The sequence below is a fragment of the Rhipicephalus microplus genome, chromosome X, assembly GCF_043290135.1.
Source record: "Rhipicephalus microplus isolate Deutch F79 chromosome X, USDA_Rmic, whole genome shotgun sequence".
In the NCBI taxonomy this organism is placed as follows: Eukaryota; Metazoa; Arthropoda; class Arachnida; order Ixodida; family Ixodidae; genus Rhipicephalus; species Rhipicephalus microplus.
In genome coordinates this window covers 492379953-492406998 of record NC_134710.1, presented here as the reverse complement: position 1 = coordinate 492406998, position 27046 = coordinate 492379953, and the positions used below count along the sequence as shown (strand labels likewise).

The window sequence follows — 27046 nt, the reverse complement described above, 5'->3', positions numbered from 1 at the left end:
CTACATAAAGAACTTAATCACTGTGTTTCTTTAAGATAATTTGCAGGGACCACATCCATCACCTAGCTCGAATAGCATAATTTGCTTTAAATTTACTCTAAATTCATTGTGGCATGCTTGCGTGTGCACTCGACAAAATCAACCTAGGGGTATGACCAGAGCAGCTACAAGTTTAACACAAGTCCATAGCCTGCCATGCCCAAAAGAATACACGTGCGTGTCAATCTTACAATAAAAAAATGACAACAAAAGTAATTTTGAACGACGACAAGAATTCATTGATGGAAATCAGAATGGTTTCATCAATTGTGGGAGGCGAGGTGGCCGGCCCTGCTCGTCTGCTGACCTGTGTGGCCTCCCACTGCTGAGTCGTGGTGGCCTACCATGGACACGTTGTGTGTAAGATACCTTGACTCGGGGGGCCTTGCAGTGAGCTGTCTACAGTGTGCTCCAGATATATTTAGCCAGAGTTGAAAAATATGCCGACACACGCAATCACGACGCGACCAAATGCATGCTGCTGACCATTGCCTGGAGATAGTGAGACTATTTTTGTTTTAAAATGTTGTTTAGTAGATCTGTTTAATTAACAAACTTATGAAAGAACAAATATGGATAAAAAACTAAATGATAAAGTTGTAAATCAGTTTGCAAAACGTTCGATAAGAGAGTTTGAAACTTTATATCTGGTAATTATTATTGTTTTTTTGCTACCTGCAAATGCTCGCCAAATACAAAAAAATACCATGAGACAAAGCCTCTGGTGCCTTGATTCTGGTGCTTTCTAACGTTCCGCGTACGAATGATACGCTTCTGTTGCACTGGCTCATTACAGCGATAAGCAGCCACAGCAGTTATTTCTTTCGTAGCCAATAGCAAAACGCGTTCATTGCAAGACCACCACCATCTTTGCGGGCCTGTCGAGGCAGGACAATTGGGCGAATGCTTTGGTTGTTCGTACGCGGAACGTTAGAGAAGGCAGAATCATCGTGCGCACTGGCACGCGAGCGGGTTTGTCACGTGTTTTTTTTTTCTAATTCGCGGGCACTGGTAGATAAGAGAAAAATAGTAATATTTATTAGATAAAAAGTTCGAAACTGTCTAATCGGGCGTTTCGTAAACCAATCTACAACTTTCTTATTGAATTTTTTATTTATCTTAGCTTTGAAAGGTAACTATTTAAACTGTTATAATTAAACAATAATTTAGAATACAAAAATTAGTCTTACTAACTCAAGGCTCAATTGCCAGCAACATGCGTTTGGTCGCGGAGTGATTGAGTGTGCCGGCATATTTTGGAACTCTGGCAAAGGATAGCTGGGGCACCGTATATAGCAGGAAAAATGTCGGAATTTACGTTGGACAGCAGCCCGTCGTAAGGGGCCTCCACACGAGCTCGCGATTTGTGCCCGGGGTATAATAAACTCCCGTCAATGTTCAACGTTGCGTTTTATCATGATACGTGACCATGCGGTTACGTGTCGACAACCTGATTCCCTACACATCCTTCCCCGTTGCGACTTTGCTTTGGCCGCGAGCGCACTAGGCCAAAGCTCCAGACTGATGGTGGGTGGCCTCAATTTCCTGAAAGTGAGGAGTGAGCTGGTACCAAAATAATTTGGCCTGTGCGAAAGTTAGTTTATTATCTATCTTGCAAATGAGTTTTTTAGTATAATTGTGAACAGTGTGGGCAGAATACCTGACTATGAATGTTTTGGAAGTGCTCTATAGGGCGACGGCGATGTGTGCCTCCTCTGGATTAGTCATATCGATTGGTTCTCCTGATATGACTTGCCCTGCATAGTTCATCACAGTGACATAAATGTATCTATTTATTTTTATTATACAATACTGTAGGCCGCAAATTGGCCAAAGCAGGAGGGGGGTAATACAGAGCCATTAGATCAATTATACTCACTTTTTTTCTAAGACATAAACGTTGCTTTTATTCAGTAAAATAATACAGTGCAAGTAAAAAGTTGATATAATACAGAAGGAGGTCCCAAAGTAAAAAACTGTCAGGGGTAAAAACAATAAACAGGACAATACAAATCATTTTGAAAAACACTGTGAAATAGTAATACAAAATTTACAAGTCAAACATACTAAGAACATTTCGGCTGCTTTCTTGTGTCTTTTGTTTTCTCAATCATTTTCAACAGGTCACTTGCCCGATAACTGGAAAGTGGGAAAGGTCGTTCCCGTCCATAAATCTGGCAGTAAGCAGTCACCATTAAATTATTGTCCAATCTCGTTAACAAGTATACCATGCAAAATCATCGAACATGTCATTTATTTACAAATCATGACCTTTCTAAACTTAAATTATTTTTTTAATCCTTCACAGAGCGGTTTTCGCAAAGGTCTATCCTGTGAAACTCACCTGGCTAACTTCCTTCATGATTTACAATTAAACTTAGACTGTAACCAGCAAACTGATGCCATCTTTTTAGATTTCGCTACAGCGTTCCGTAAAGTGCCTCATCAGCTCCTTCTTTTTAAACTTTCTAGCTTAAACAATAACCCTAACGCTCTTAATTGGATTGCAGCATTTCTGAGGAATCGCTCCCAATCAGTTTTTGTTAATGAGTGGGTTTCTAACCCTCTTCCAGTTACGTCCGGTGTTCCCCAAGAATCGGTGTTAGGTCCTCTACTGTTCCTAATATACATTAACGACTTACCTTTGCACGTTTCATGTCACATTCGCTTGTTCGCCGATGATTGCATCATTTATCGTACTATTACTAATCCATCTGAGCAGCAAGCACTTCAACATGATCTTAACTCTATTCAAGCATGGTGTGACCATTGGCTCATGACACTTAACCACACTAAATGCAAATCATTATCTTTTTCACGTCGTCAAAAGCCTTTAACTTTTCCTTACACACTCGGTAATGTTGACTTGGACAGAGCCGAATCTTATAAGTATCTAGGTGTAACATTGTCATATGATCTAACGTGGGGTGCGCATGTCACTAACACAATAGCGGGTGCTAACAAATGACTTGGATTTCTGAAACGTTATTTACGCCACGCTCCCAAACACCTGAAACTTCTAGCATACAAATCTATTATCTGGCCAAAGCTTGAGTATGCGGCTGCCATTTGGAGCCCGCCTCAGGCTTACTTAACAAATTCACTTGAGGCACTGCAGAACCGCGCGGTACGATTTATTCATTCATCATATTCATATCATGTCAGTGTGTCATCAATGAAAGAAGAATCATCTCTATTAACGCTTGCACTTCGTCGTCGCATTGCCACCCTAGCTCTGTTCCACAAGTTCTATTACAGCTCACGTGACCGACCGGACTTTATCACCACTCCAGCCCGCATATCTCATCGCACCGGTCATGCCCTACAAGTCACCTGTCCACGCAGCCACATCAAGACATTTTCTGCCTCCTTCTTTCCATGGGCATCATCTGAATGGAACGAGCCTTCCCACAGCACTGCCGCCATTACCTGCCCGAGTTTATGTTTACAACTTGTAACACATTGTCTGCTTCGCAAATAACATACAGGGTTAGCATTTCTTTTGTATAATTTCTCTCCATCCACCCCTTATGTAACACCCCCTAGTGGGGTCTTTAAGGTAATAAAATGAAATGAAATGAAATTTGATCAATAGATTTCAGCACATTAACGGATGAAAGACTTTCATGCGGAAGATAATTCCAGTCGATTACAGTGCGAGAAAAAAAGATTACCTAAAATTGTTAGTGCGCGCTGTGATAGGCGTGAACTTTGCAGAATGGTAATTCCTGGTGGGACGCGATGATAACGGAGTCAGGAAGGCCGATGTTTCGTGTCTGATATTCCCATGTGATAATTGGAAAAGAAATTTTAGCCTCTTCATTTTGCGTCGAGATTCCAAAGTAGGGATTTTATTCATTTTCATTAGTTCTGTCGGAACGTCATGACGGCTGTATCGGTTGTAAATGAAGTGGACGGCTAATTTTTGGATTTTTTCGAGATCGGCAATGTCTTCTTCAGTATGTGGATCCCAGACTATGCATGCGTATTCAAGGCATGGTCGTACCATTGAGTTATACGCAAGAATCTTTATGTTCGCAGGCGAATTGTCCAGTTTATGTCTTAGTAAGCCTAGTTTTCGTCGTGCTCAGGCGCATACTTTAAGAATGTGGGAGGACCATGTTAGATTACTTGTAATTGTAACGCCAAGATATTTAGAGCTATCAGTTCACGAGATAGGAACACCATTGCTGTTCATATGGTTGCTTTTTGTTAGTAATACGCATAAATACGGTTTTCTCAGTATTTAGTTTCATGTCCCAAAGGTTGCACCAATTATTTATTGCGTCAAGGCTATCGTTTAGAATTTGCTGATCTTTAGAATATCTACTTGTGCTGGATAACAATCATCTGCAAATAATTGTATTTCAACGCCTTCTTTAATACATGAAACCACATCCTTAATATAAATCACGAAAAGTAACGGTCTCAGAACACTTCCCTGGGGGACGCTGGAATTAACAGGAAGGAAGTCTGAATGAGAACCATTTATAACTACAAATTGAACGTGAAAATGAAGGTAAGATTTTATCGAATTTACGATTGTAGATGGAAGACCCAGTAAATTAAGCTTGAGAATGGACTTTGAATGGGAAATGCTGTCGAAGACTTTGCTGAAGACTATAAAAACGACGTCGGTTCGGCCAGATTTGCCATTTACAGCAGAGAAGGAATGAATAGATGTAATAAGCTGAGTAGTGGTAGAAAGGCCCTTACGAAACCCATGCTGAAATGGAGACAGAATATTACGGTCATCTACAAAGTTCAAAATGTAGTTCGAAATAATGTGCTCTACGAGTTTACAACACGACACAGTTAGTTATATCGGCCTATAATTTGTTACGATGGCATTATCTCGTTTTTTAAACACTGGGACCACCCGGGCGCTGAGCCAATCTTTCGGGACATTGCCTTGCCACAAGGACAAGTGAAAAATTACAACAAGGAAACGTGCGAGTGATTCGGCATAGCGACGAAGAAATACATTAGCAGTGTTGTCTGGGCCACTTGACGATTTAGATTTGATGTTAAGAAGCATGAAAAATACGCAATCAAATGTTATGAAATCTTGATCAACCTTAATACAGTTATCATTTGAATCAGCACACACGGGCAGGTCAGAAAACACAGAGTGGAAATAGCGGTTAAATTCAATTGCAATTTGCTTATATTCTTGGATAATGTAATCTCCGAGCTTAACACATTCGAATGATTTTTCTTTCTTAGGCTGAAGTTTGCGCCAGAATTTTGCCGGATCACTTTTTAGAAACTGTGGCAGGGTCACCTACAAATAATAGAGTTTATCTGCGCATATATTACTAGCAAGTGTATCTTTCAACTTTTGAAGCAGCGGGTCTTTCAGCTGCCGCTTTTTTTGTTTTCTTAACCTTGCGCGTTAAATGAATAAGTTCTCTGGTTAGCCAAGTGTTTCTGTGGTTTGACTTTTTAGCTTTGTTTGAAATGTAGTTTTCGAGGCAAAACTCACACACCCACTGGAACTTTTTTAACACAAAATTAGCATCATTGCCTGAAAAACCGTTGAAAGACAAATCAAGATAGTCGAGAATGGATTCATCATCAGCCCTACTAAAGTCTTTTGTAGCGAAGCCTCCGAACTATAAAATGGGTCGAACTCTTGAGTACCTTCTAGTGGGGCTACCCAACAAGGACGCCGCTCGCGCTGAAAGCCCGTGCTTGGCTGTGACTGTCGCCATTTTATATTCTCGCTCGTTGCCGGCTAATAAACGCCTTAACAATTTGGTGGAAAGTGCTGCGATCCCTGTCTATGCCTTTCGAGCTACAATCACGTACCCTGCCATCTACTATGTACCAAGACGCTTCTCAGCAAACGCCTCCTCCAATGCCACCCCCTTGTCCCGGTGTCCCCAGAATCCGCGATCCACCCATCTTCACTGGCGCTGATGGCACTGACGTGGAGGACTGGCTCGCCATTTACGACCGCGTGAGCGTCCCCAACAAATGGGACGAGGACGGCAAGCTGACCAACTTGGTGTTTTACCTTGCCGGTGTCGCCAGTTTGTGGTACAACAACCACGCGTCCGATTTTGCCACCTGGTCCGATTTCAAGACCGCAATCGTCAACGTCTTCGGCCGCCCTGCTGTTCGCAAGCTGCAAGCCGAGCAGCGCTTGCGTGAACGTGCTCAGGAGGCTGGTGAGTCATTCACCAGCTATATTGAAGATGTCCTGGACCTATGTAACAAGTCCAATCACACCATGTCCGAGTCTGACAAGATCCGAAACATCATGAAAGGCATCGACGTTGATGCCTTCACGATGCTGCTCACCAAAAACCCCGGCACGGTGGCTGAGGTCATCACACTGTGCCAGAGCTACGAGGAGCTCCGCCGGCAGCGTTCGATGACCCGACGCTCCCCACCACGAGCTGCAACGCTTGCTGGCTTGGAGGCCAGTTGTGACCAAGTGGCGTTGATGGCAGAACTGAAGTCCTTTATCCGTGAGGAAATCGCGCGTCAGTTCTCCCTCCTGCCCTTTTCCCACCAACCCTCTGTTCAACAATCGGCTACTACCCTTCTCCCTCCCATCCGCCGAGCGATTGAACAGGAAATAGCGGAGGTAATGCCTGCTTACCACCCCCAACAGCCTCCAGCTCCTGCGTCCCTGAGTTACGCGCAAGTGGTCGCCAGGCCACCCCAAGTCGTTCAAGCACCCGCCCCTCTGACCTACGCTGAAGCTGCTGCACGACCTCCGTCCGTTGCAGCGAGCATGCCCGCTGCGTATATTGATGTAACCCCTCAGCCTCAGCTTCAGTCCACCATGCAGCCACCGTTCCGTCCATCAGCCCTTGCGACATGGGTGAGACCTACCCCGGTTAACAGATGGCGCACACCTGACAACCGGCCCATCTGCTTTGCCTGCGGTTACGCCGGTCACGTGGCCCGTTATTGCCATCGCGTACAGCCGGCTCCAATTTCTTCACCTGTTGCTGGTCAACTCAGCCGTCCTTATCGCGAAGAACCGCCGTCTATGCCCCCTCGATCTCGCCCAGGTCCATCTCGAAGATCACCGTCTCCACGACGCCGTTCCCTATCTACCATGCGGCCAAGTGCGGCAGCTCATGAGCGGGAAAACTAGTCGTCGCAGTCCCTGAGGCAAGGACTGCGACGCTATCGCAACGTGAAAGCCCTCAGAGCAGCCCCTCGAATGTTATTGACGTGCTTGTGGACGGTGTTTGTGCATCGGCTCTGATTGATACTGGAGCTGCCGTATCAGTTATGGACGAAAAACTCTGCCGCTTACTTCGAAAGGTCACGACGCCACTTTCTGGGTTATCCCTCCGTACTGCAAGTTTGCACCGGATTCATCCTACAGCAGGGTGCACAGCTCGCGTTGTCATCCAGGACGTTCTGTATGTCGCCGAGTTCATCGTCATTCAGGCATGCTCTCATGACGTCATCCTGGGATGGGACTTTCTCTCCCGCCATGACGCCGTCATCCATTGTGCCGCCGCCGAAATTGAGCTCTCACCCTTCTCACATTTGACGCCAGAAGACAGTGCCCCGACAATGAGCAAGATTCTAACGAAAGACGATACAACAGTGCCTCCAAACTCGACGACGGCTGTGTCTGTCTACTGCGCTGGTCTCTCCGACACCATTGGACTTGTTTCGCCATCTGACCGCGCTTGCAGCAGGAAAGGGTTGCTAGTACCTTTCGCGACCATGCAGGTCAACCAGGGCAACACTGCTATTTTTGTAACCAACCCGTTCCCGTATGCTGTTACCCTGCTTCGAGGGGAATGTCTCGGCAGAGTGGAACCAGTCGACGACGCACAAGCCCTGGACGTACCCGATGACACGCGCGCTCCCAGGTCGTGTACCATCAATGCTGTTTCCACTTCTGATTCGTCGTCTGCTGATGTATTTGGCCCCTTCATCGCTGACAACCTTACGGCCGTACAGCGTTCCCAACTTCTGGACCTGTTACAAGAATATCGTTCTTCTTTCGATGTCGGGCGAAGTTCTCTCGGCCGCACGTCCGTTGTTACGCATCGCATCGACACTGGTGGCCATCCACCTTTACGGCAACGTCCATATCCCGTGTCGCCTGCTGAACGTCGAGTAATTATAGATCAGGTTGACGATATGCTCCGACGCGACGTTATTCAGCCCTCCGACAGTCCATGGGCGTCTCCTGTTGTTCTTGTTGCGAAGAAAGACGGTTCTGTGCGGTTGTGTGTGCACTACAGACGGCTCAATAAGATCACTCGCAAGGATGTTTATCCACTGCCACGCATCGATGACGCGATTGACAGCCTTCATGGAGAAGATTTTTTTTCTTCTTCCGATCTGCGCTCGGGGTACTGGCAAGTACCCATGGCTGACGACGCTCGACCAAAGACCACCTTCGTCACGCCAGACGACTTGTACGAGTTTAACGTCATGCCGTTTGGTTTATGTAATGAACCTGCGACCTTTGAGCGCATGATGGACACCGTTCTGCGCAACTTGAAATGGTACACGTGCTTGTGTTACCTCGACGATGTCATTGTCTTTGCTCCGGATTTCTCCACGCATCTCCAATGTCTGAAAGAAGTTTTCGCACGTGTGAGCAATGCCGGCTTTCAACTAAATCTGAAAAAGTGCCGCTTTGCAGCACGGCAACTCACCATACTGGGGTACGTCGTGTCCAAAGACGGCATTCTTCCTGATCCTGCCAAGCTTCAGGCCGTGGCCAAATTCTCCAAACCTGCATCTGTCGAAGAACTGCGTAGTTTCGTGGGCCTGTGCTCATACTTCCGACGCTTCATACGAAATTTCGCCACGATCATATCACCGCTGACGAAGCTCCTTGGAAGCAACGGGCCCTTCAATTCGTGGTCATCCGAGTGCCACGACGCGTTCGCGAAGCTCCGCCATTTGTTGACGTCGCCTCCCATTCTACGCCACTACGACCCTACAGCCCCAACGGAGGTGCACACGGACGCCAGCGGAGTAGGCCTCGGCGCTGTCCTGGCGCAGCGAAAACCCGGATTCCCTGAATATGTCGTAGCATATGCAAGCGGTGCGCTCACGAGAGCCGAGAAAAACTACACCGTCACGGAGAAAGAGTGTCTGGCGATCGTCTGGGCTCTTACAAAGTTTCGACCTTATTTGTATGGTCGCCCATTCGATGTCGTCACCGACCATCATGCACTATGCTGGCTTTCATCATTGAAGGATCCCTCAGGCCGTCTCACCCGTTGGGCTCTTCGCTTACAAGACTACGATATTCGCGTGCTGTACCGCAACGGACGCCAGCATGCTGACGCCGACGCCCTCTCGCGCTCCCCTTTGCCTGAAGGTGATGTGCTCTGCTCAGTATCCTCGGCTCCTGTTTCTGCCATTGATGTTGACATTATCGCTACCGAACAGCGAAAGGATAATTGGATCGGTCCGCTCATCGACATGCTCTCTGATCCATCCGCCACGCCATCCACGCGTGCATTGCGTCGTCAAGCTCGCCATTTCGCCATTCGTGACGGCCTCCTACACCGACGCAATTATGACGCCGACGGCCGGTAGTGGTTACTCGTGATACCCCGCAGTCTGCGGTCAGAGATATGTGAATCCTTCCATTCTGATCCGCAATGCGCGCACTCTGGGGTATTCAAAACCTACTATCGCATTCGACAACGCTACTTCTGGCGCGGGATGTACCGCTATGTGCAGCAGTTCGTTCGCTCTTGCCTCACTTGCCAACGCCGTAAACCGTCAGCCGACATGTCGCACGCCAGTCTACAACCGTTACCTTGCCCTGACCATCCCTTTGGGCGCGTAGGTATCGATTTGTATGGACCACTTCCTCTGACGTCCGCTGGTAACCGCTGGGCCATCGTTGCCGTTGACCATTTAACGCGATACGCCGAAACCGCCGCTCTCCCTGCGGCTGCTGCGCGCGATGTTGCGTCCTTCCTGCTGCATCGATTTATACTGCGCCACGGACCACCCCAAGAGCTTCTCAGCGATCGAGGCCGTGTCTTCTTGTCGGAAGTCGTCGAAGTCATTCTGACGGAGTGCCTTTCTGTCCACCGCAAAACTACTGCTTACCACCCACAGACGAATGGCCTCACCGAACGCTTTAACCGCACCCTCGGCGACATGCTTTCTATGTACGTCGCTGCCAACCACACTAATTGAGATAATATACTGCCCTTCGTCACCTACACCTACAACACCGCCCCTCTGAGTACGACTGGTTTTTCACCTTTCTACTTGCTGTACGGAAGGCACCCGTCGCACACCATGGACACGATACTCCCGTACACGCCGGATCCATCTGAGTGTACACCTATTTCCGAGACAGCCAGGCTTGCTGAAGAGTGTCGCGAGCTTGCCAAGACTTTTACGACGCAAGAGCAAGAGCGGCAGAAGAGTATCCGTGATGGCTCCACCACTTCTGAGCCCACGTTCCTTCCTGGTGCGCTTGTATGGCTCTCGATTCTGACCTCTGCCGCTGGCCTCTCTTCCAAACTACGTCCCAAATACGAAGGCCCCTACCATGTCATCGAGCGCACCTCACCCGTCAACTATCTGATCGAACCCGTTGAACAATCTTCGGACATGCGCCGCCGTGGGCGAGACATCGTCAACGTGGAGCGCCTGAAGGCTTATTATGACCCGCTCATAATAACAAGCTGTTAGGTCGCCAGGTGGCTCCCTCTTCGACCCCGGGGTAATTGTAGCGAAGCCTCCGAACTATGAAATGGGTTGAACTCTTGAGTACCTTCTAGTGGGGCTACCCAACAAGGACGCCGCTCGCGCTGAGAGCCCGTGCTTGGCTGTGACTGTCGTCATTTTATATTCTCGCTCGTTGCCGGCTAATAAACGCCTTAACAATTTAAACATTTTTCGCTGTAAGGACATCTGGTTAGATAGATCTACTACAGAACATGAGAAGAGGACAAGCTTATGGTCGGACAGACCGTCTTCAGCAGATACATATACATTGGAGAAACTTTTAGTATGAAAGACAAGATCAAGAATGGATGCCACATTTTCCTGAACGCGTGTTGGAGATCCTACCGCTTGATCAAGATCGCACGCCAACATATATATAAAAAACAACTTGATCGCTGAAACATGGAGAGCGTAACTAAGCCCAGTTGATGTTCGGGAGATTGAAATCACCGGTAATAATCGAGTGGTTTTTGGAATGTTTGAGTGAATAATCATAAAGCTTGATTAGAAATTTTACTTCTGAAGACGGGGAGCGGTAAACGGCAACTAAAATGATTGTAGTTTTAAAGATGTTTAACTGTAGGCATAAGATTTCATGACCTTCTATTTGATCTAAAAGAATAGTGGTTGTGTGAAAATTCAAGACAACAGCGACACCACTACCGTGATTCGGTCTATCTCGTCTAATTATTTTGTAGCTTTCCGGTGTTATATCTTCACCAGAATTATTATCGCTTAACCAAGTTTCCGTAAGAACGGTAATGTGGGGTGCGTAGGTTTACAATTTACTTTTGAGTTCTACAATTTTGTTAACAATGTTTTGAGCATTATTAGTAAGGTGGCGCAAATTTTGATTACATTGGCGGGGGCTTGTCATGCACTAACTGTGCTTGAAACTGGTGTCGGCTTTGGAACGATTAAATATTTCACGCGCATGTTCTTGCTATCGTCCCACATAAAATTGTCGTCATCTATCCGTAACTTATCGTGTAGAAGATATGGCTTTTTCTCTTTTGCTTTGTCAATCTTTCCACTTTCCCACAGCAGTTTACATCGACACAGTCTGCAACGGGAGTAATCGTTTTGAATGTACATTTCAGTTTCATTGAGTTTTTGCGTTTTTTTAATATTTCTTGTTTTGCCGTGAAGTCCTGAAGATACATGATTACGGGACAATTTCCAGCTTGTCTACCAAGTCAATGTATACGACCAATCGAGTTGCAGGATACATTTAGTTTTTTACAAAACAGTTTCATTCACTACTACTTTCTTCAAGACAGCCTCAGTTTCGTTCGGTTTGCCCCGCCGCGGTGGTCTAGTGGCTAAGGTACTCGGCTGCTGACCCGCAGGTCGCGGGTTCGATTCCCGGCTGCGGCAGCTGCATTTCCGATGGAGGCGGAAATGTTGTAGGCCCGTGTGCTCAGATTTGGGCGCACGTTAAAGAACCCCAGGTGGTCGAAATTTCCGGAGCCCTCCACTACGGCGTCTCTCATAATCTTATAGTGGTTTTGGGACGTTAAACCCCACAAATCAATGAATCAATCAGTTTCGTTCGGTTTTTCGATGAGGCTGTACACTATTGGGTTTGATCGCCGACTACGGTCTACAATATCGGCTATCTTCACCGACTGATCTGCTACCGAAGTTTTTAGTACATTTAAACTTGTATCAAAGTTATCAATTTTGCAAGTAGATTTGTTCATGGTGTTAAGAAACGTTTCTATGTTAGAAACTTTTTGAAGGACAGCTGTGAAGGTTTCTCGTTGGGTGGTTTGTTCTGATTTTATAGCAGAGATACTCTTCAGAATTTCTTTCTGCCCTGCCAAAGCCTTATCTAGTATTATTTTAATGTCGGGTCCAGGGTTTTACTCAATATCGCCACAGATCATAAGTTCGCACACAAAAAAAACAGTCGTATAAAATACCGAGGCAGGTGCGTGGGCATGGCGCAACAAACAAGAACCTGTTGCTTGAACAAAGAGAAGCATGCGTACAACCAACCTGCATAACGAAGTGACAGAACTTGTTCAACATTGCTGCTTGGTGCATTTCGCCATGCCCACTGAAGTTGAACCGTTGAGGGCCGGAGTTTATATGTACCAACAATGATGACGTCACAGAGCGTAGCGCCATGTCGTCGGGGACGGCAGGGAAGTTGAACCACACGTGCACTGGTCCAGTTGTGATGAATGGTGTGGCTCGCTGAGATAATTTGATTTCCGGGGGAAAGACGGGCTCTTGATAGCTGGCGGGCTCGAAGAACAAGCCACCGAGAAGGACTGCCTGCATAACGAAGTGAGAGAACTTGGTCAGCATTGCTGCTTGGTGCATTTCGCCATGCCCACTGGTATTGCCGGCCAGTGGGCATGGCGAAATCCTGGCCTTGCCAGCATACACTGCTTTCAAATTAGTTGGATACCAGAAACTTCGACTATTTCGTTTTCTCTAGAGTGGGGATCATATTCGCAGGTATGAGAAGAAGTTCCAGATGTGCTTTTCGAAGCAATAATGTATGTTTTCTGTATCATTTACTATATTTAAAAATATTTCACAGGCCCCTTGGGAAGCATTTAGTGAGTGTAGGTGTTCTTACAAAAAGTATACGAATATGAACATGATAAATTAGGAAACAATTCAAAAACAATACAATAAAAAGAAAACAAATACTATTATAGATGCGTGATAGATGCCAGTAACGGAAACTTATACCCCACGTTGCTTGAGTTCGCCTGGGTATATAAGTGGCTAGGGTGCTCGGCTGCTGACCGGAAGCTCACGGGTTCAATCCGGGCTGTGATGGTCGCATTTCGATGGAGGCGAAAAGGTAGAGGCCCGTGTACTGTGTGGTGTCAGTGCACGTAAAAAAAATCACAGATTATCTATGGAGTGAGTGAATATCAGTGGGGCGAAGCGCTGGAGGGTTTCCTCGCAAAACCGTGAACCATTCATGAACATAACCCACTGCATCATCAAAAACGTGAAAAAATGTTCTCTCTCTCTCTCTATATATATATATATACATATACAAAAATATTATTATTATGTGGTAGATACACATCACTTCCGTTCTCCTTAATTATAACGGTTTTATAGTCAGTGAAGTCGTGGATCGGTGATGGAGCGTAGTAGCATGTTTGCAAAGATGAAGTAGTTGGCAGTTTGCAAAGGAAGAACTATAAGCGGTCTCGTACAAAAAAAAGATGGACACAGTGAAACAATCTGTGGTTGTTTATTGCGCACCTAGATAACAGCACACGACCATCTTACATTTCATATTGCGTACTTCTCAACAGTATTTGCTTTATGATCGGTGAAGTGGTGGATCAGTGGTTGGTCGTATCGGGATGTTTGCAAGGTCCAAGTAGTGGCAGTTGGCAACGGTTGAACTGTAGGCAGTCACGTACGTACATACAAGAAATAGAGAGACCCACACGTTTAAAAGCATTCCCCTCTAAAAACACCAGATGCTATAAATTGCAGGAAACCTACTTTACGGCGTCTCTAATAAAGATATTGTGGTTTCGAGACGCAAAACCCCGGAAATTGTTATTAGGCAATTTACTTGTACACACAAAAAGGCACGACCAAAAAGCCAATTCCTCACGTACAAGTATTAATCATAAATTCATGTTAAAAAACGTGTTTTCATGGAAGTTCTAAAGCTAAACAGGGGAAAAATAGCCACTAAGAAAGGTACAAAACGAACGTTACATTTGATGGTTACCATACACAATCGAGCATTTCGTGCACCGAAAAATTAAGAAACAAAGAGAACTAAAAGAGGCCAGAAATAGGTAAAGATGAAATACAAGGTGCTATAACTGCTGGACCGCACGAAATGTCGGGAAAAAAAGGGTTGTTGCCCTGCTCGGCCTGAGTTTAAGATGTGATATGTGACTGGCCATCCGATCAAATACAGATTTGCTATTATGGTAACTGGGGGTTTAACAGCTGCAAAAATTCTTCTTTGTGTCTTATTGTCGAATAGTACCGCATCTACTTGCTAATGTTCGTGCAATGGCTAGCTGAGATATGGCAAATGCTGCAAATAAGTATATGGGAGGCCATGTGATTGGGCAGACAATTCTAGACACTGATGGCACATGGAGGCGCAGAATTATGGAACGCGTCGGTAAAGCGTGTGCGACAATAAAGAACGGGCCACGAGCTAGTAATTTATTTTATTTATTTCAATTTATTGAACAAATACTGTGGAAACGTATTTCAAGCAGGGAGGGCAGCTAAAATGGTACAAGAGTGAACATGTTTAAATCAAAAAGAAAAAAGGAAATAAGAGCACTAATACAGAAGTCGAGTCAATGTGTTTGTCGAAAATCAATATTAACAAATTCAGAATAATCAACATAGTGTCGATTCGATTATATTGTTACGAGTAACTTCTTTAATGATCTATTTACAGCGCACAGAACTCGACGAGTAAGATGGCGCCAGACCAGCATCCAACGGAAAAACCCACTTCGTCCTCCTCTTTCTTGCAGCCGTGTTTAGCCGCATTTTCGTATCATAACCCCCGGCGGTAGAAGCACCGTCCCGGTGCTAAATTTACGCAGATGATGTCGCAGGGGGGTAATAGGGCTTTAGCCGAGCCACGTGAACGGTGTCGCTCGGAGCTGACGATGACTTTGTGGGATCAGTTGGAACAATCTCGTACGTGACGTCTGTCACTTTGCGAACGATACGGAATGGTCCAGTGTAGGGCGACAACAGTTTTTCCGACAGTCCCACACGCCGAGTAGGTGACCAGAGGAGCACGAGAGAACCCGGAGAAAAGTGCACGTCCCTATGGTGAGAATTGTAGAGCTGTTGTTGGCGCGCCTGTGAAGCCTGTAGACGGTTACGGGCGACTTGGCGCGCGTGGTCGGCGCGGGCAATGGCTTCACCAGCATATTCAGTGGCCGCAGGTAGTAACGTGTCTAAAGGTAGAGTTGGGTCCCGGCCATATAGTAGGTAGAAGGGCGAATATCCGGCAGTGTTGTGACGAGATGAGTTGTAGGCGAACGTCACATACGGTAAATGAATGTCCCAATCGTGGTGGTCTGGGGCAACGTATTTGGCAAGCATATCGGTTAGGGTCCTGTTAAGGGGCTCCGTGAGGCCATTTGACTGGGGATGGTACGACGTAGTAAATTTGTGCTTGGTATGACAAGACCTCAGGATTTCATGAACGACAGCTGATAAGAACGTGCGACCACGGTCGGTAAGAAGTTGACGGGGAGCACCATGCACTAATATTATGTCGTACAGCAGAAAGTCCGCAACGTCGGTAGCGCAGCTGGTCGGGAGTGCTCGTGTGATTGCGTACCGCGTAGCGTAGTCCGTGGCAACAGCAATCCATTTATTTCCGGCTGTGGAGAGTGGAAAAGGGCCCAACAGGTCGAGACCAACTCGGAAGAAAGGCTCGTTGGGAACGTCGATCGGCTGAAGGTAGCCGGCTGGGAGGGCAGACGGCGTTTTGCGACGCTGACAAGGCTCACAAGCGGCGACATAGCGTCGAACAGAGCGGGCAAGTCCAGGCCAAAAAAACCCGACGTCGTACTCGATCGTACGTGCGAGAAACGCCCAAATGGCCCGTTATGGGAGTGTCATGGAGTTGATGCAGGACAGAGGAACGCATGTGCGCTGGGATGACAGGAAGTAAGTCTGATCCGAAGGAATCAAGGTTTCGGCGATATAGGATCCCGTCTTTCACCAAAAACATTCGTACGGAGGGGTCGCGTGGCGTTGACTCCAGTTTGTCAATGATGGCTCGTAAAGAAGCATCCCGACGTTGCTCTTCGCCAATGTTTAACAGCTGCGACACGGAAAAAACGTCCGTGATAGCGTCGGTATCGGTTGCTTCGTCAACAGGGTAGCGGGATAAACAATCCGCATCCTGGTGTAATCGCCCTGTTTTGTACATTACAGAGAACGTGTACTCTTGAAGGCGTAGAGCCCAACGAGCGAGACGTCCCGTGGGGTCTTTCTGGGAGGCTAGCCAGCAGAGCGCGTGATGATCCGTGACAACACGGAATGAGCGCCCGTACAGGTATGGGCGAAACTTGGCGACTGCCCATACAAGGGCGAGGCACTCGCGCTCCGTGATGGAATAGTTGCGCTCGGCTGGAGATAGTAGTCGACTTGCGTAGGCTATAACACGGTCGTGTCCGCGTTGTTGCTGCAATATCACAGCTCCTATGCCGTGTCCACTGGCGTCCATGTGAACCTCGGTTGGGGCTAATGGATCAAAGTGAGCCAAGATTGGTGGCGTTGTAAACAGTGTCGTAAGTTGCGAAAACGATGACGCTTGAACATGGCCCCAGGTAAACGACGCGTCTTTCTTCAAGAGGTCTGTGAGTGGGCGTGCAATGGTCGCAAAGTCCTTCACAAAGCGTCTGAAATACGAGCACAACCCCACAAAACTGCGGACATCCTTTGTGGTCCTCGGAACGGGAAAGTTCGTGACTGCACGAATTTTCTCTGGGTCTGGACGCACGCCTTGGGCATCAACAAGGTGACCAAGCACGGAAATTTGGCGACGAGCGAAGTGGCACTTGGAGGCGTTAAGCTGGAGTCCGGCTCGGCGAAAAACGTCCAAAATAGCTGACAAACGATCGAGATGCGAGTCGAATGGGGGGGAAAAGACAATAACATCGTCAAGGTAACACAAGCAGGTGGACCATTTCAACCCTTGAAGCAATGAGTCTATCATTCTTTCAAATGTGGCTGGTGCATTGCAGAGTCCAAAGGGCATCACCTTAAACTGATAAAGACCATCAGGAGTGATGAATGCGGTCTTCTCGCGATCCATCTCGTCGACGGCTATCTGCCAGTACCCTGACCGAAGGTCAATAGTTGAAAAATAGGTGGCACCGTACAGGCAGTCGAGGGCGTCGTCGATGCGAGGTAAAGGGTAAACGTCTTTTTTGGTAATTTTGTTAAGGTGACGGTAATCGACACAAAAGCGCCATGTTCCATCTTTCTTTTTAACAAGGACGACTGGAGACGCCCAGGGGCTGCATGAAGGCTCGATAATGTTTTTCGCAAGCATTTTGCCAACTTCATGTTGTAATATTGCACGCTCCGACGCCGACACATGGTAGGGGCGTCGGTGAATGGGGGTTGCATGGCCAGTATTTATGCGATGGGTGACAATGGTCGTTTGGCCTAAAGAGTTGCTGGCAAAGTCGAAAATGCTACGATAGCCCTCAAGAACGTGGCAAAGCGCTGAAGCTTGCTCAGACGTGAGGTCCGATGACACCATTCGCTCAATGTCGGCACCCTAAGAACGTGATGAAGTGGAACCACTGACTGAGCTGCAGCAATCGTCAACTCTGAAGGGCTCGACATGGTCATCTTGGAGAGCAGTAATTTTGGCCAGGGAGATACCCTGTGGCAGAACTTGGGTGGTGACTGAAAAGTTGACCAGTGGAAGGAAGGTGCGGTTTCTCTTAATCGTCAGAATCATATGCGGCACAGCAACCCCATGCGTAAGCATCACTGCAGGAATCGGGGCCACCATGTAATCACCATCAGGTACTGGCGGCGTGGAGGATAAGTCGACATGTGTGACGGAGTTAGGAGGGAGACGCGTGAAATCAATGCAGCAGAGGCTGGTTTGCGGTGGGCTAGGCGGGTCGGAAAAGAGGGGTAAATCGAGATGGAGAGAGCCAGCTGAACAGTCTATGAGGGCAGAGTGCGTGGCTAGAAAATCCATACCAAGAATGAGTTCATGAGGGCAATGTTCGATAACGGCGAAAAGAACGACAGTGCTTCTCTCCCCAATAGACACTCGCGCAGAGCACATGCCAACAATTGCGGCAGTTCCTCCATCGGCGACTCGTACAGCTCGGTTGAGGGCGGGCGTGACAACTTTTCTAAGTCGGCGGCGAAGGTTAGCACTCATAATGCACACATGCGCGCCAGTATCTATCAACGCACTGACACGAACATTGTCGACAGTAACGTCCAAAAGGTTCCGGTTCGTTGTTAACGGTAATCGAGGATTTCTTACGAAGGTCGTCAACGCAGCTCCACCTCCAGAAGCTGCACGGCCTAGTTTTCCGGTCGGAGATGCTGCGAATAGGTCGGGGAGGCAGCACGGCGTTGTGGGGGCGACCGGGACTGACGACGAGCAGGGGACGGTGACCGGTCGTAGCGAGGTCTGCTGAGAGGTGCTGTAGGAGCGGAAAATGTGGTCGGCGTTGATGAAGAAAGTGATGGGGACGATTGGCGAGCAGAAGTGGTGGGATACTGAGGTGCATAATGGGACGGTGGAGCCCAGCGGCTGCGGCAGTGACGTGCGATATGACCAACGCGTCGACAGTTGAAACATATGGGCCTATCATCAAGGGTACGCCATTGGGACGGATTGCGTTGTATGTGAGGAGCAGAAGGGGGACGAAAAGAAGGTGCAGCAGAGTATACGGCAGGTACAGGATGTAGGCCGACATTCGATAGCTCTTGACGAACGACGGCTTGTATCAAAGAAATCGTGGTCGGGGAAGGCGTAGGCGTCGGTAGTGGCGTGGCTACCGGTTGTGCTACCTCGACCTCTCGACGAATGATGCGTGTGAGGTTGTCACATGGAGGGGCCTGGTGGAAGACGTCGTCACACGAAGAGGTGGCCGCTGTGTTCGGAAGGCGCACGATGTTTTGGGCTACACGGCGGGCTTTAGCTTGTTGGAGACGTCGGCATTCTTTAAGGATGTTGTCGATGCTCGAGATGTTGTTAAAAACCAGCAGGTTGAAAGCATGATCGGCTATGCCTTTCAAGACGTGGTTAACCTTTTCGTCTTCGGACATGGACTGGTCGGCCTTGGAACAAAGGGCCAAAACGTCAAGAATGTAGGAGACGTACGATTCGGTAGAAGACTGGGCCCGTGTGGCAAGAGTCTTCTTCGCAGCGAGCTGACGACCAGATGAATCGCCAAACAGGTCACGTATCTTTTCTTTGAAGAGATCCCAGCTCGTTATGTCGGCTTCGTGGCTTTCAAACCATGTTCGGGCAGTGCCGTCCAGGTAGAAAAGCACGTTGGCGAGCATGAGCGTGGGATCCCAGCGGTGAGTTGCACTGACGCGCTCGTACCGCTTCAGCCAAGTGTCGAGGTCGATCGTACCATCACCGGAGAAAGTGCCGGGATCCCGGAGGTGCGGGAGTGTGACGTAGGTGGTGGCTTGGACTGACGAGGGCGGCGTAGAGGAAGTACCAGCAGTCGAAGCAGTCGAAAGCTCACCGATGGTGCGACCGCTGCGCGTCTCCATCGAGGTACAGGGGTTGTCCACCTCCACCAATAATGTTACGAGTAACTTCTTTAATGATCTATTTACAGCGCACAGAACTCGACGAGTAAGATGGCGCCAGACCAGCATCCAACGGAAAAACCCACTTCGTCCTCCTCTTTCTTGCAGCCGTGTTTAGCCGCATTTTCGTATCAATATAATTTACTTCGGTTGGTGTACCAGGGGAAAAACATTTCTTAACTCTGTTCCTTCTCGCGAAGGAAGGTGTTAATGCGTCTTCTATATGGGGACGAGTGGTTCGTAATAATAGCAGCGATAGATATAAAGATGATTCTAGTGGTGTATTGTTCATGTAAACTAGTTTGACGAAATGCAGTCTGCGTTTCTGTCTTCTAATCTCGGGGGTTTAATGTGGTTAGCTTTCATAGGTTCTGTGGGTGAATCCTGTCTTACTTTAGGGTACCTAGATGCACGTGTCCCCGCAGAGGAGCGAGCATCGACGCACTCTATCTTACTTTGTTCCCACCCGCCAGCTGCCGAGCCATGGCTGAATCCTGTCTTGAGAATTTGTTAAATAGAATTTTACCTTTCGCTGCACTCTCTCGAGGTTATTTTTCTTAGTGAGAGAGAGAGAACTCTTTATTGAAATGCAGAAAATTTAGCCGGCATGCAAAATTCGCTGACTTGCTATTACTGCGTGGGCAAGGGGATTGAGGATAGAAAGTACAAATTAGAAGAGAGAGAGAAAAAAAGACAAATTGTAAATATAGATGTTAGATTAAAAAGAAAAGAAAGGAAAAGGCCACCTCTTTGACCATCGATTGAGGACGTGCATAAGAGCTTTTCGTGGTGTCAAGCTGCAGCTACAGCTTGATTAGCTGACCGATGCTGTCCAAGTACGCAAACAAAAGTTTCATAGCACGCCTCTGTAAAGTGGGGCAGGCTGAAGGTCCCAATACACAGTCAAGGGAGAAAGTTCTCTCGGTTATAGAATGCATGCTATGTTAATAAAGCGCACGCTCCTCAGCATACGCTCTACACTCAAACAATATATGTTCCACTGATTCGATGGAGCCACAGTTGTTGAAATATGAACTCGCTGACTGACCGAAGCGGTACCGTATGCTGTCAACATGGGCACTGTTTAGACGTAGACGATGGTATAGCGTTTCCAAATGGCGAGGAATTTGGAATGAGCGTCTTGTTCTCAGATAGGAGTAGATTGAGTGAAGCAAGGCATGATGATGTGTCGGAAGGTTCCAGCGTCTCTTGTTTTCTTCAATCGCAAGAGTTTTGGCCATGTGGGCTGCATCTAATTTAGTGAAATAAGTTCGTCTGCAATTGTGGTGCCGAAGACCCTTGCGTGCTGCTTCATCTGATTTTTCGTTGGCGGAAATTCCACAATGAGCAGGTAACCACTGAAAAGGGATAGAGTTCCCTGCGGTCACAGCCAGGTGATGTAGATATGCTATGTCGAATGAAATGGGGTGACAGAGAGAGAGAGAGAGAAAGAAAGGAAAGGCCGGGAGGTTTGCCAGATATTGGCATTTGGTTTGCTACCCAGCGCTGGGAGCGGGAAATAGGGGCAAGAAAGAGGCGGTAGATAGATGAAAAAACAAATAAAAAACGCGCGTACTCATGTGAAAACGAAAACACACACAGGAAGGGCGTCCTAGCTACAACCGTTCAGTAAGGCCGGTCGATCGCAAAAAGTGTGCTAGCGCTTTCAGGGCCTTGTTCTGTGAAGTTGCATCTTGTCGATATTGTAAAACTCTTTGCTCTGACAGAGGTTGATTATCTAATTTGCTGAGTTCCTTGCGAAGGCATATTGTAGTTTACTATACTCTAGGCAGTCTCAAAGAATATGTTGGACCGTTTCTTCTTTGCCACAGTGGGCACAGGCTGCGGTGTCGGCCATCCCAATGCGGAAAGCTTAGGCATTGGTAAACGCAACGCTCAACCACAGCCTACATAACAGGGTCTGGTCTGCTCGGCAAAGCCTCGACGGGACTTGAATACTTAGCGTAGGGTCAAGCGAGTACAGTCGGGCATGCTTGAAGTTTGGCTGATTCCATTGTAATGTGGTTTGCTGGCGAGCAAGCCTGCGGAGCTTTCGTGCAGCGTCTGTCCTAGAAAGTGGTAGTCGTAGTTTATGATCTGTGTGGGCTAAGCGGGGAGCTTGATCGGCCCGTTCATTGCCGATGATTCCGCAGTGATTGGGTAACCAGTGAAATGTAATTTGGTGCCCTTTCTCAGTCAGGTGGCATATAACCTCTGCTATCTCTAGTACCAGCTGCTCGTGTGGTCCACGGCGTAAGGCTGATAGTAGAGACTGCAGTGCCGCCTTCAAGTCGCAGAAAATAGTTTACTTGCGTGTAGGTTGATCAACGACAAATCGCAACGCGGCACGAAGTGCTGCTGATTTTTCTGCCGTTGATGTTGCTGCGTGAGATGTCTTGATTTGATTTGTCGTGGCCAACCTTAGATTCACTACTGCTCCTGTAGAACTGTCTGGCTGAACAGATCCGTCAGTGTATATATGTGTGGAGTCTTGGTATTTCTCATACAAGAGATGTAGTGTGAGCTGTTTAAGAGCCGGTGACGACAAATTGGCCTTTTTCTGGCCGCCGGGCATGTTAATATTATTCATTGGTTGAGCGAGGCAACATCGCGAAGTCACAGGTCTAGCGGCAAAAGAGAACGAAGTTGGGATCGACTCGCCATGTGCGGTCACTGTTTTGCAGTAAGATGTGCATGGTCGGTTCACTGGTAGAGAGTCTAGGTGATGTCGAGGATTTCGAGCAAGATGTCGTATATGCGTCCTCAGCACTCCAACATTAATGCGGATCTTGATGAGGTGGTCCCTTGTGATGGCGATAGTTGCCGCTGTTGATGCACTTTCGGGCAAGCCTAAACGAATCCGGAGTGCTTGAGCCTCTACACTTTGAAGCATTCGTATGCTTGTTTTACTTGCGTTCGTTAACGCAGGTAGGCTGTCCCGAAGGAATCCAAGGAAACAATGCCTGTATATAGTCGCAACATAGCAGCTGTGGACATTTCCCAGCTCTTTCCAGTGAAGAACTTGAACAAATGACAGATGCCTCTCAATCGCCTTTTCATGTATGATAGACGTGGGCTCCATGAGAGGTCTGTGTCAATTATAACACCTAGAAACTTGTATGATTAGAGGTGACGTATCCTTTCGCTGTTTATCAGAACGCTGTAGTTCTGCATTGGTTTGCGCGTAAATGCCACAAGTGCACATTTCTCAGAGGAAATTCCCAGACCTCGTTGACGGAGGTAAATGGAAACTTCAGTGGCAGCTCTCTGAATTCGTGCTCGCAGCTGTAGACGTGTTACTGCAGGCGTCCAAACGCAAATGTCGTCCGCGTACATTGACAATCTGACAGTACTTGGCAGATACTCATTGAGAGCTATTAGTGTTAGATTGAATAGAACAGGGCTAAGTATGCCACCCTGGGGAACACCACGGTTGCTGTAATGTAGCGACGGGTCACCATCCTCGGTTCTCACGAAAAAGGATCGCTAAGAGAGATAGCTGCGTAGCCACTGAAACATCCGACCACCCACTCCTACCTCCTTGAGAGTAGTGAGGACAGCTTCATGCGTGACGTTATCGTACGCCCCTTAAACATCAAGAAAGAAAAAAGCGCAGAGACGCTTACGCCCATTTTCGTGTTGCACGTAGCTGACCAGGTCTATGACGCTATCAATTGATGACCGGCGACGGCGAAAACCTGTCATAGCGTCCGGGTCAACGCATCTGGGAACGGCACCCTGCAGTGTGTGTCGTTTCCAGATGCGTTGACTTACTTCTTGTAGTTGACTGTGTTATTCGCGAAGACCTTCGACGGCGACGTCGTCGTCTTCACCGGACTTTTCCCGCGGCCTCTTTGTATGTAGAGCTGTCTCGCACCATTTGTCTAAGAATAGTAAACTCCTTCTTTGTGTGTGAACAGTCTTCGGAAGATGCACTGTGGGCACCTTGACAATTAGGGCACTTTAGTATGGAAGCGCTGAATTTGTCCTCGAAGTCTGGTTCTGAGCTTCGGGGGCACACTTCGTAGTTCCTGCACGCGACCTGCACATGGCCGATCTTCTGGCACTTATGACATCGCATAGGTTCGGAATAAATGGTCGGACCTGGTGACGAAAGTGACCAACCTTCATGTGGGAGGGGAGACATTTCCGTTGAACGTAATTTTCATACAATGTGTGTTACCAAGGCGGCCGACATTCACAATGACGTTATCTTCATTTGCCGGTTTTATCAGCACTGAGAGATCTGAGATTGGAATTTCAGTGGTGATGTCATAGATGACTCCTATTGAAATGGTGCTATCAGCTGGTAATATAGACTTGACATTGATGTTACCCAGTTGCGTTACTTTCTGAATCGCGTTCAGCGCACGTGGGTTCAGCACATCGATTGCCAAGATGTTCCTTCTTGCGTTTAGTCGTACTTCTTCGATCTCATTTGGCGTAATATTTTCGAGATACACAGAGAGCGCTTGCCTGTTCAGCTCGCGTAGACTGTCGGTAGCTTCAGCGGCACAAACAGGATGGTGTGAGAATTTGTTTTCTTTATGAGGTTGAACAATATCTGTAGTGCTCCTTTGGAGTCGGTGAAAATTACCCATCGGTCCGGCGTTTGGCGCAAGCTGTAATGAACAGCTTCTTTGATGCCATGAAGTTCTGCTGCTGTCGAGGATGTCTTCCGTTGCAGTCGACAGGGTAGCATTTCTCTTGTAGAAGGGATATAAAGGCCATAAGTGGAAGTCTCCTGCGTGGTTGAGGCGTCGGTGTAAATGTGCGAGTGCTGAGCATAGTTCTCGGCTAAAACGTAGAGAGTAGGCTGCATGAGCGCAGCCTGTGACATTCGTCTCTTTGCCCCATTGATGTCAGTGTTATTATACGGATCCCAAAGGATACATACATATTCTAGTTTAGTTCTGTTTAAGGTGCTATAGCATAGCAGTTTTACATCGAATGGTGCTTTTCTAAGTTTGTGCCTCAGGAGGCATAATTTTCCGCAGGCAGAGTTGAAAGTAATACTAATGTGGTCATTTCAGGTTAACACGTTGTTAAAGGTGCCTCCTAGGTAATTGTATTAGGCTACTACATGCAGGGTGCAGAAACTAATTTCGACGTGTAAAGCATGATTTCTTGTATGTCATTTGATTTAGTACGCTTTTGTCTGTGTTTATTGTCATTCCCCAGTCCATGTAATATTCAAAAATAATATTTAAACTACTTTATAACCTATTTTTGTCATTGATAAATTATTGTCTTTAAAAAGCCCGCAATCACCAGCAAACAATCGAATCTTGACACCCTCTTCGACCGTGTAATTTTGTTAATGCAGACAATAAAAAATTCAGAGCTTTGCCGCAAAGGCGAAGCAATGAACGCAATAGCAACAAATTGGAAAGTAACGCGCAGAATGACAAGCAGAGCGAGACGTGCAAATGATGCTCGTGTGATGTGTGTCATTTGCACGTCAAATGACGCACGCGACGTACTTACAGGTACTGATGAACGCGAATAGGCGTCTCAGTACTTACTTCTCTGTGTCTGAAAAACGCGTCCCTTTCTCAAACGGAGGCTGTGCGACAACTCCAGTTACCTTTGTGCGCCCCGTAACTACAACATAATAGTTCCAGAGCAAGTTAAACGGCAGCCAAGACGTATCGTCCTCCCCACCGGTAGGTAAGGGCGCGCGAGAGAACATCCCGTTCCCTCCGATCCACGGGCCAAAGCACGCGTGAGAGAGGAGTTGCCGCGCGCTCAAAGCCCCATCTTGTTAATAATGCTGAAAAAACAATATCCCCCTCCCCCCGAGATGCCTGCCAACAGCGGTAAGCGGTAGATATAAATAACTTGCCATTTTTTTTTTTTTATTGATTTAATTTCAGACAACCCGTGTACACAGTTTGCCTAGGGGATCGGCGTAAAGGCAAAGAAAGCCTGACAAAGCGCCAACCCCCTATGTACACACATACATAAACAGGTTATATATAGCAGTACAAAAATTGAGAAATTGAGATACATACAATATCAAAAAACATTTACAATTTTTTTTTTACATCAAGCCAGTATTAACAAAGAAATGAACAGCAATTATGAATTAGCACATAAAGAAATAATAAGAGACTATTTACGCACAACAAACAGGCAGACAAAAGCAAAAAAAAAAATTCATAAAGTCACAGCAGCACATAAAAGTTACATAAAATAAAATGAATCGAAAGAGGTATGAGAATCTGTTTGAGTTTTTAGAAGGAATGTGTGTATCTTCTTTTTGAAAACATAAATGGAGGAACTTTGTTCAATTAATGCCATCACAGTGGGGTGTTCATTAAGAAAGTGGGGAATTTGGTAAGTTAGTTTTTGTGTACCGTAATTTGTACGAAGCGTGTCTTTCTTGAAACTAATATGTCGTAAATTATGACTGTGGTTACGCTCGTGATACTTCCTGAAAAATTCAATTCGATTAGATTTAACTTCACGATATATAATCATTGCTAATTTTTTATATCGGATATTATTAATGACTAGCAGTCTATGTTTTTCGAAAAAAGGGGCTGTGTGCGAACGAAAAGGTAGAAGTTCAATTAATCGCACAGCTCGTTTTTGTAATAGATATAAATTTTTGAGGTTAGTTTTTGTCGTCGTTCCCCAAATCAGAAGACAATAGTGAAGGTGCGAATGTATGGTTGCGTAATAAATCTGTCTTTTTAACCATACTGGTAATAGGCTGCGCAACGTGCATAGTATGCCAACTGCTCGAGAGATGTTTTTTCGCAAGTAATTTATATGCACAGACCAATCTAAATATTCGTGAAAAAAGACACCGAGAAATTTAAGAGACGCAACGCGTTCAATAGGCTGTCCCTGAAAGCTAATAATATTCTTACTAATGTATGTTTTGTTACGAGGTCTAAAAACAACAAATTTTGTTTTTTTAGCATTTAGATTTAACCTGTTGGCCCTAAGCCATGTAGATAAGTTTTGTAGCCAAATATTCGCTTTCAACATAAGGTCGTCA

General features: G+C 46.8%; 1 protein-coding gene across 4 annotated transcripts in view; it reads right to left on the bottom strand.

The window, feature by feature from the left end:
* Positions 1–27046, bottom strand: part of LOC119161647 (low choriolytic enzyme) — a 1178895-nt gene that overhangs the window by 780935 nt on the left and 370914 nt on the right. For all 4 annotated transcript variants that reach the window (XR_012887764.1, XM_075880929.1, XM_075880927.1 and 1 more), the window contains exon 2: positions 12739–13020. Coding sequence is in view for 3 of the 4 variants with exons in the window: in XM_075880929.1 (XP_075737044.1) it covers positions 12739–12870 (132 nt within the window). In the remaining variant the exon portion in view is untranslated. The remainder of the gene's footprint in view (positions 1–12738; positions 13021–27046) is intronic.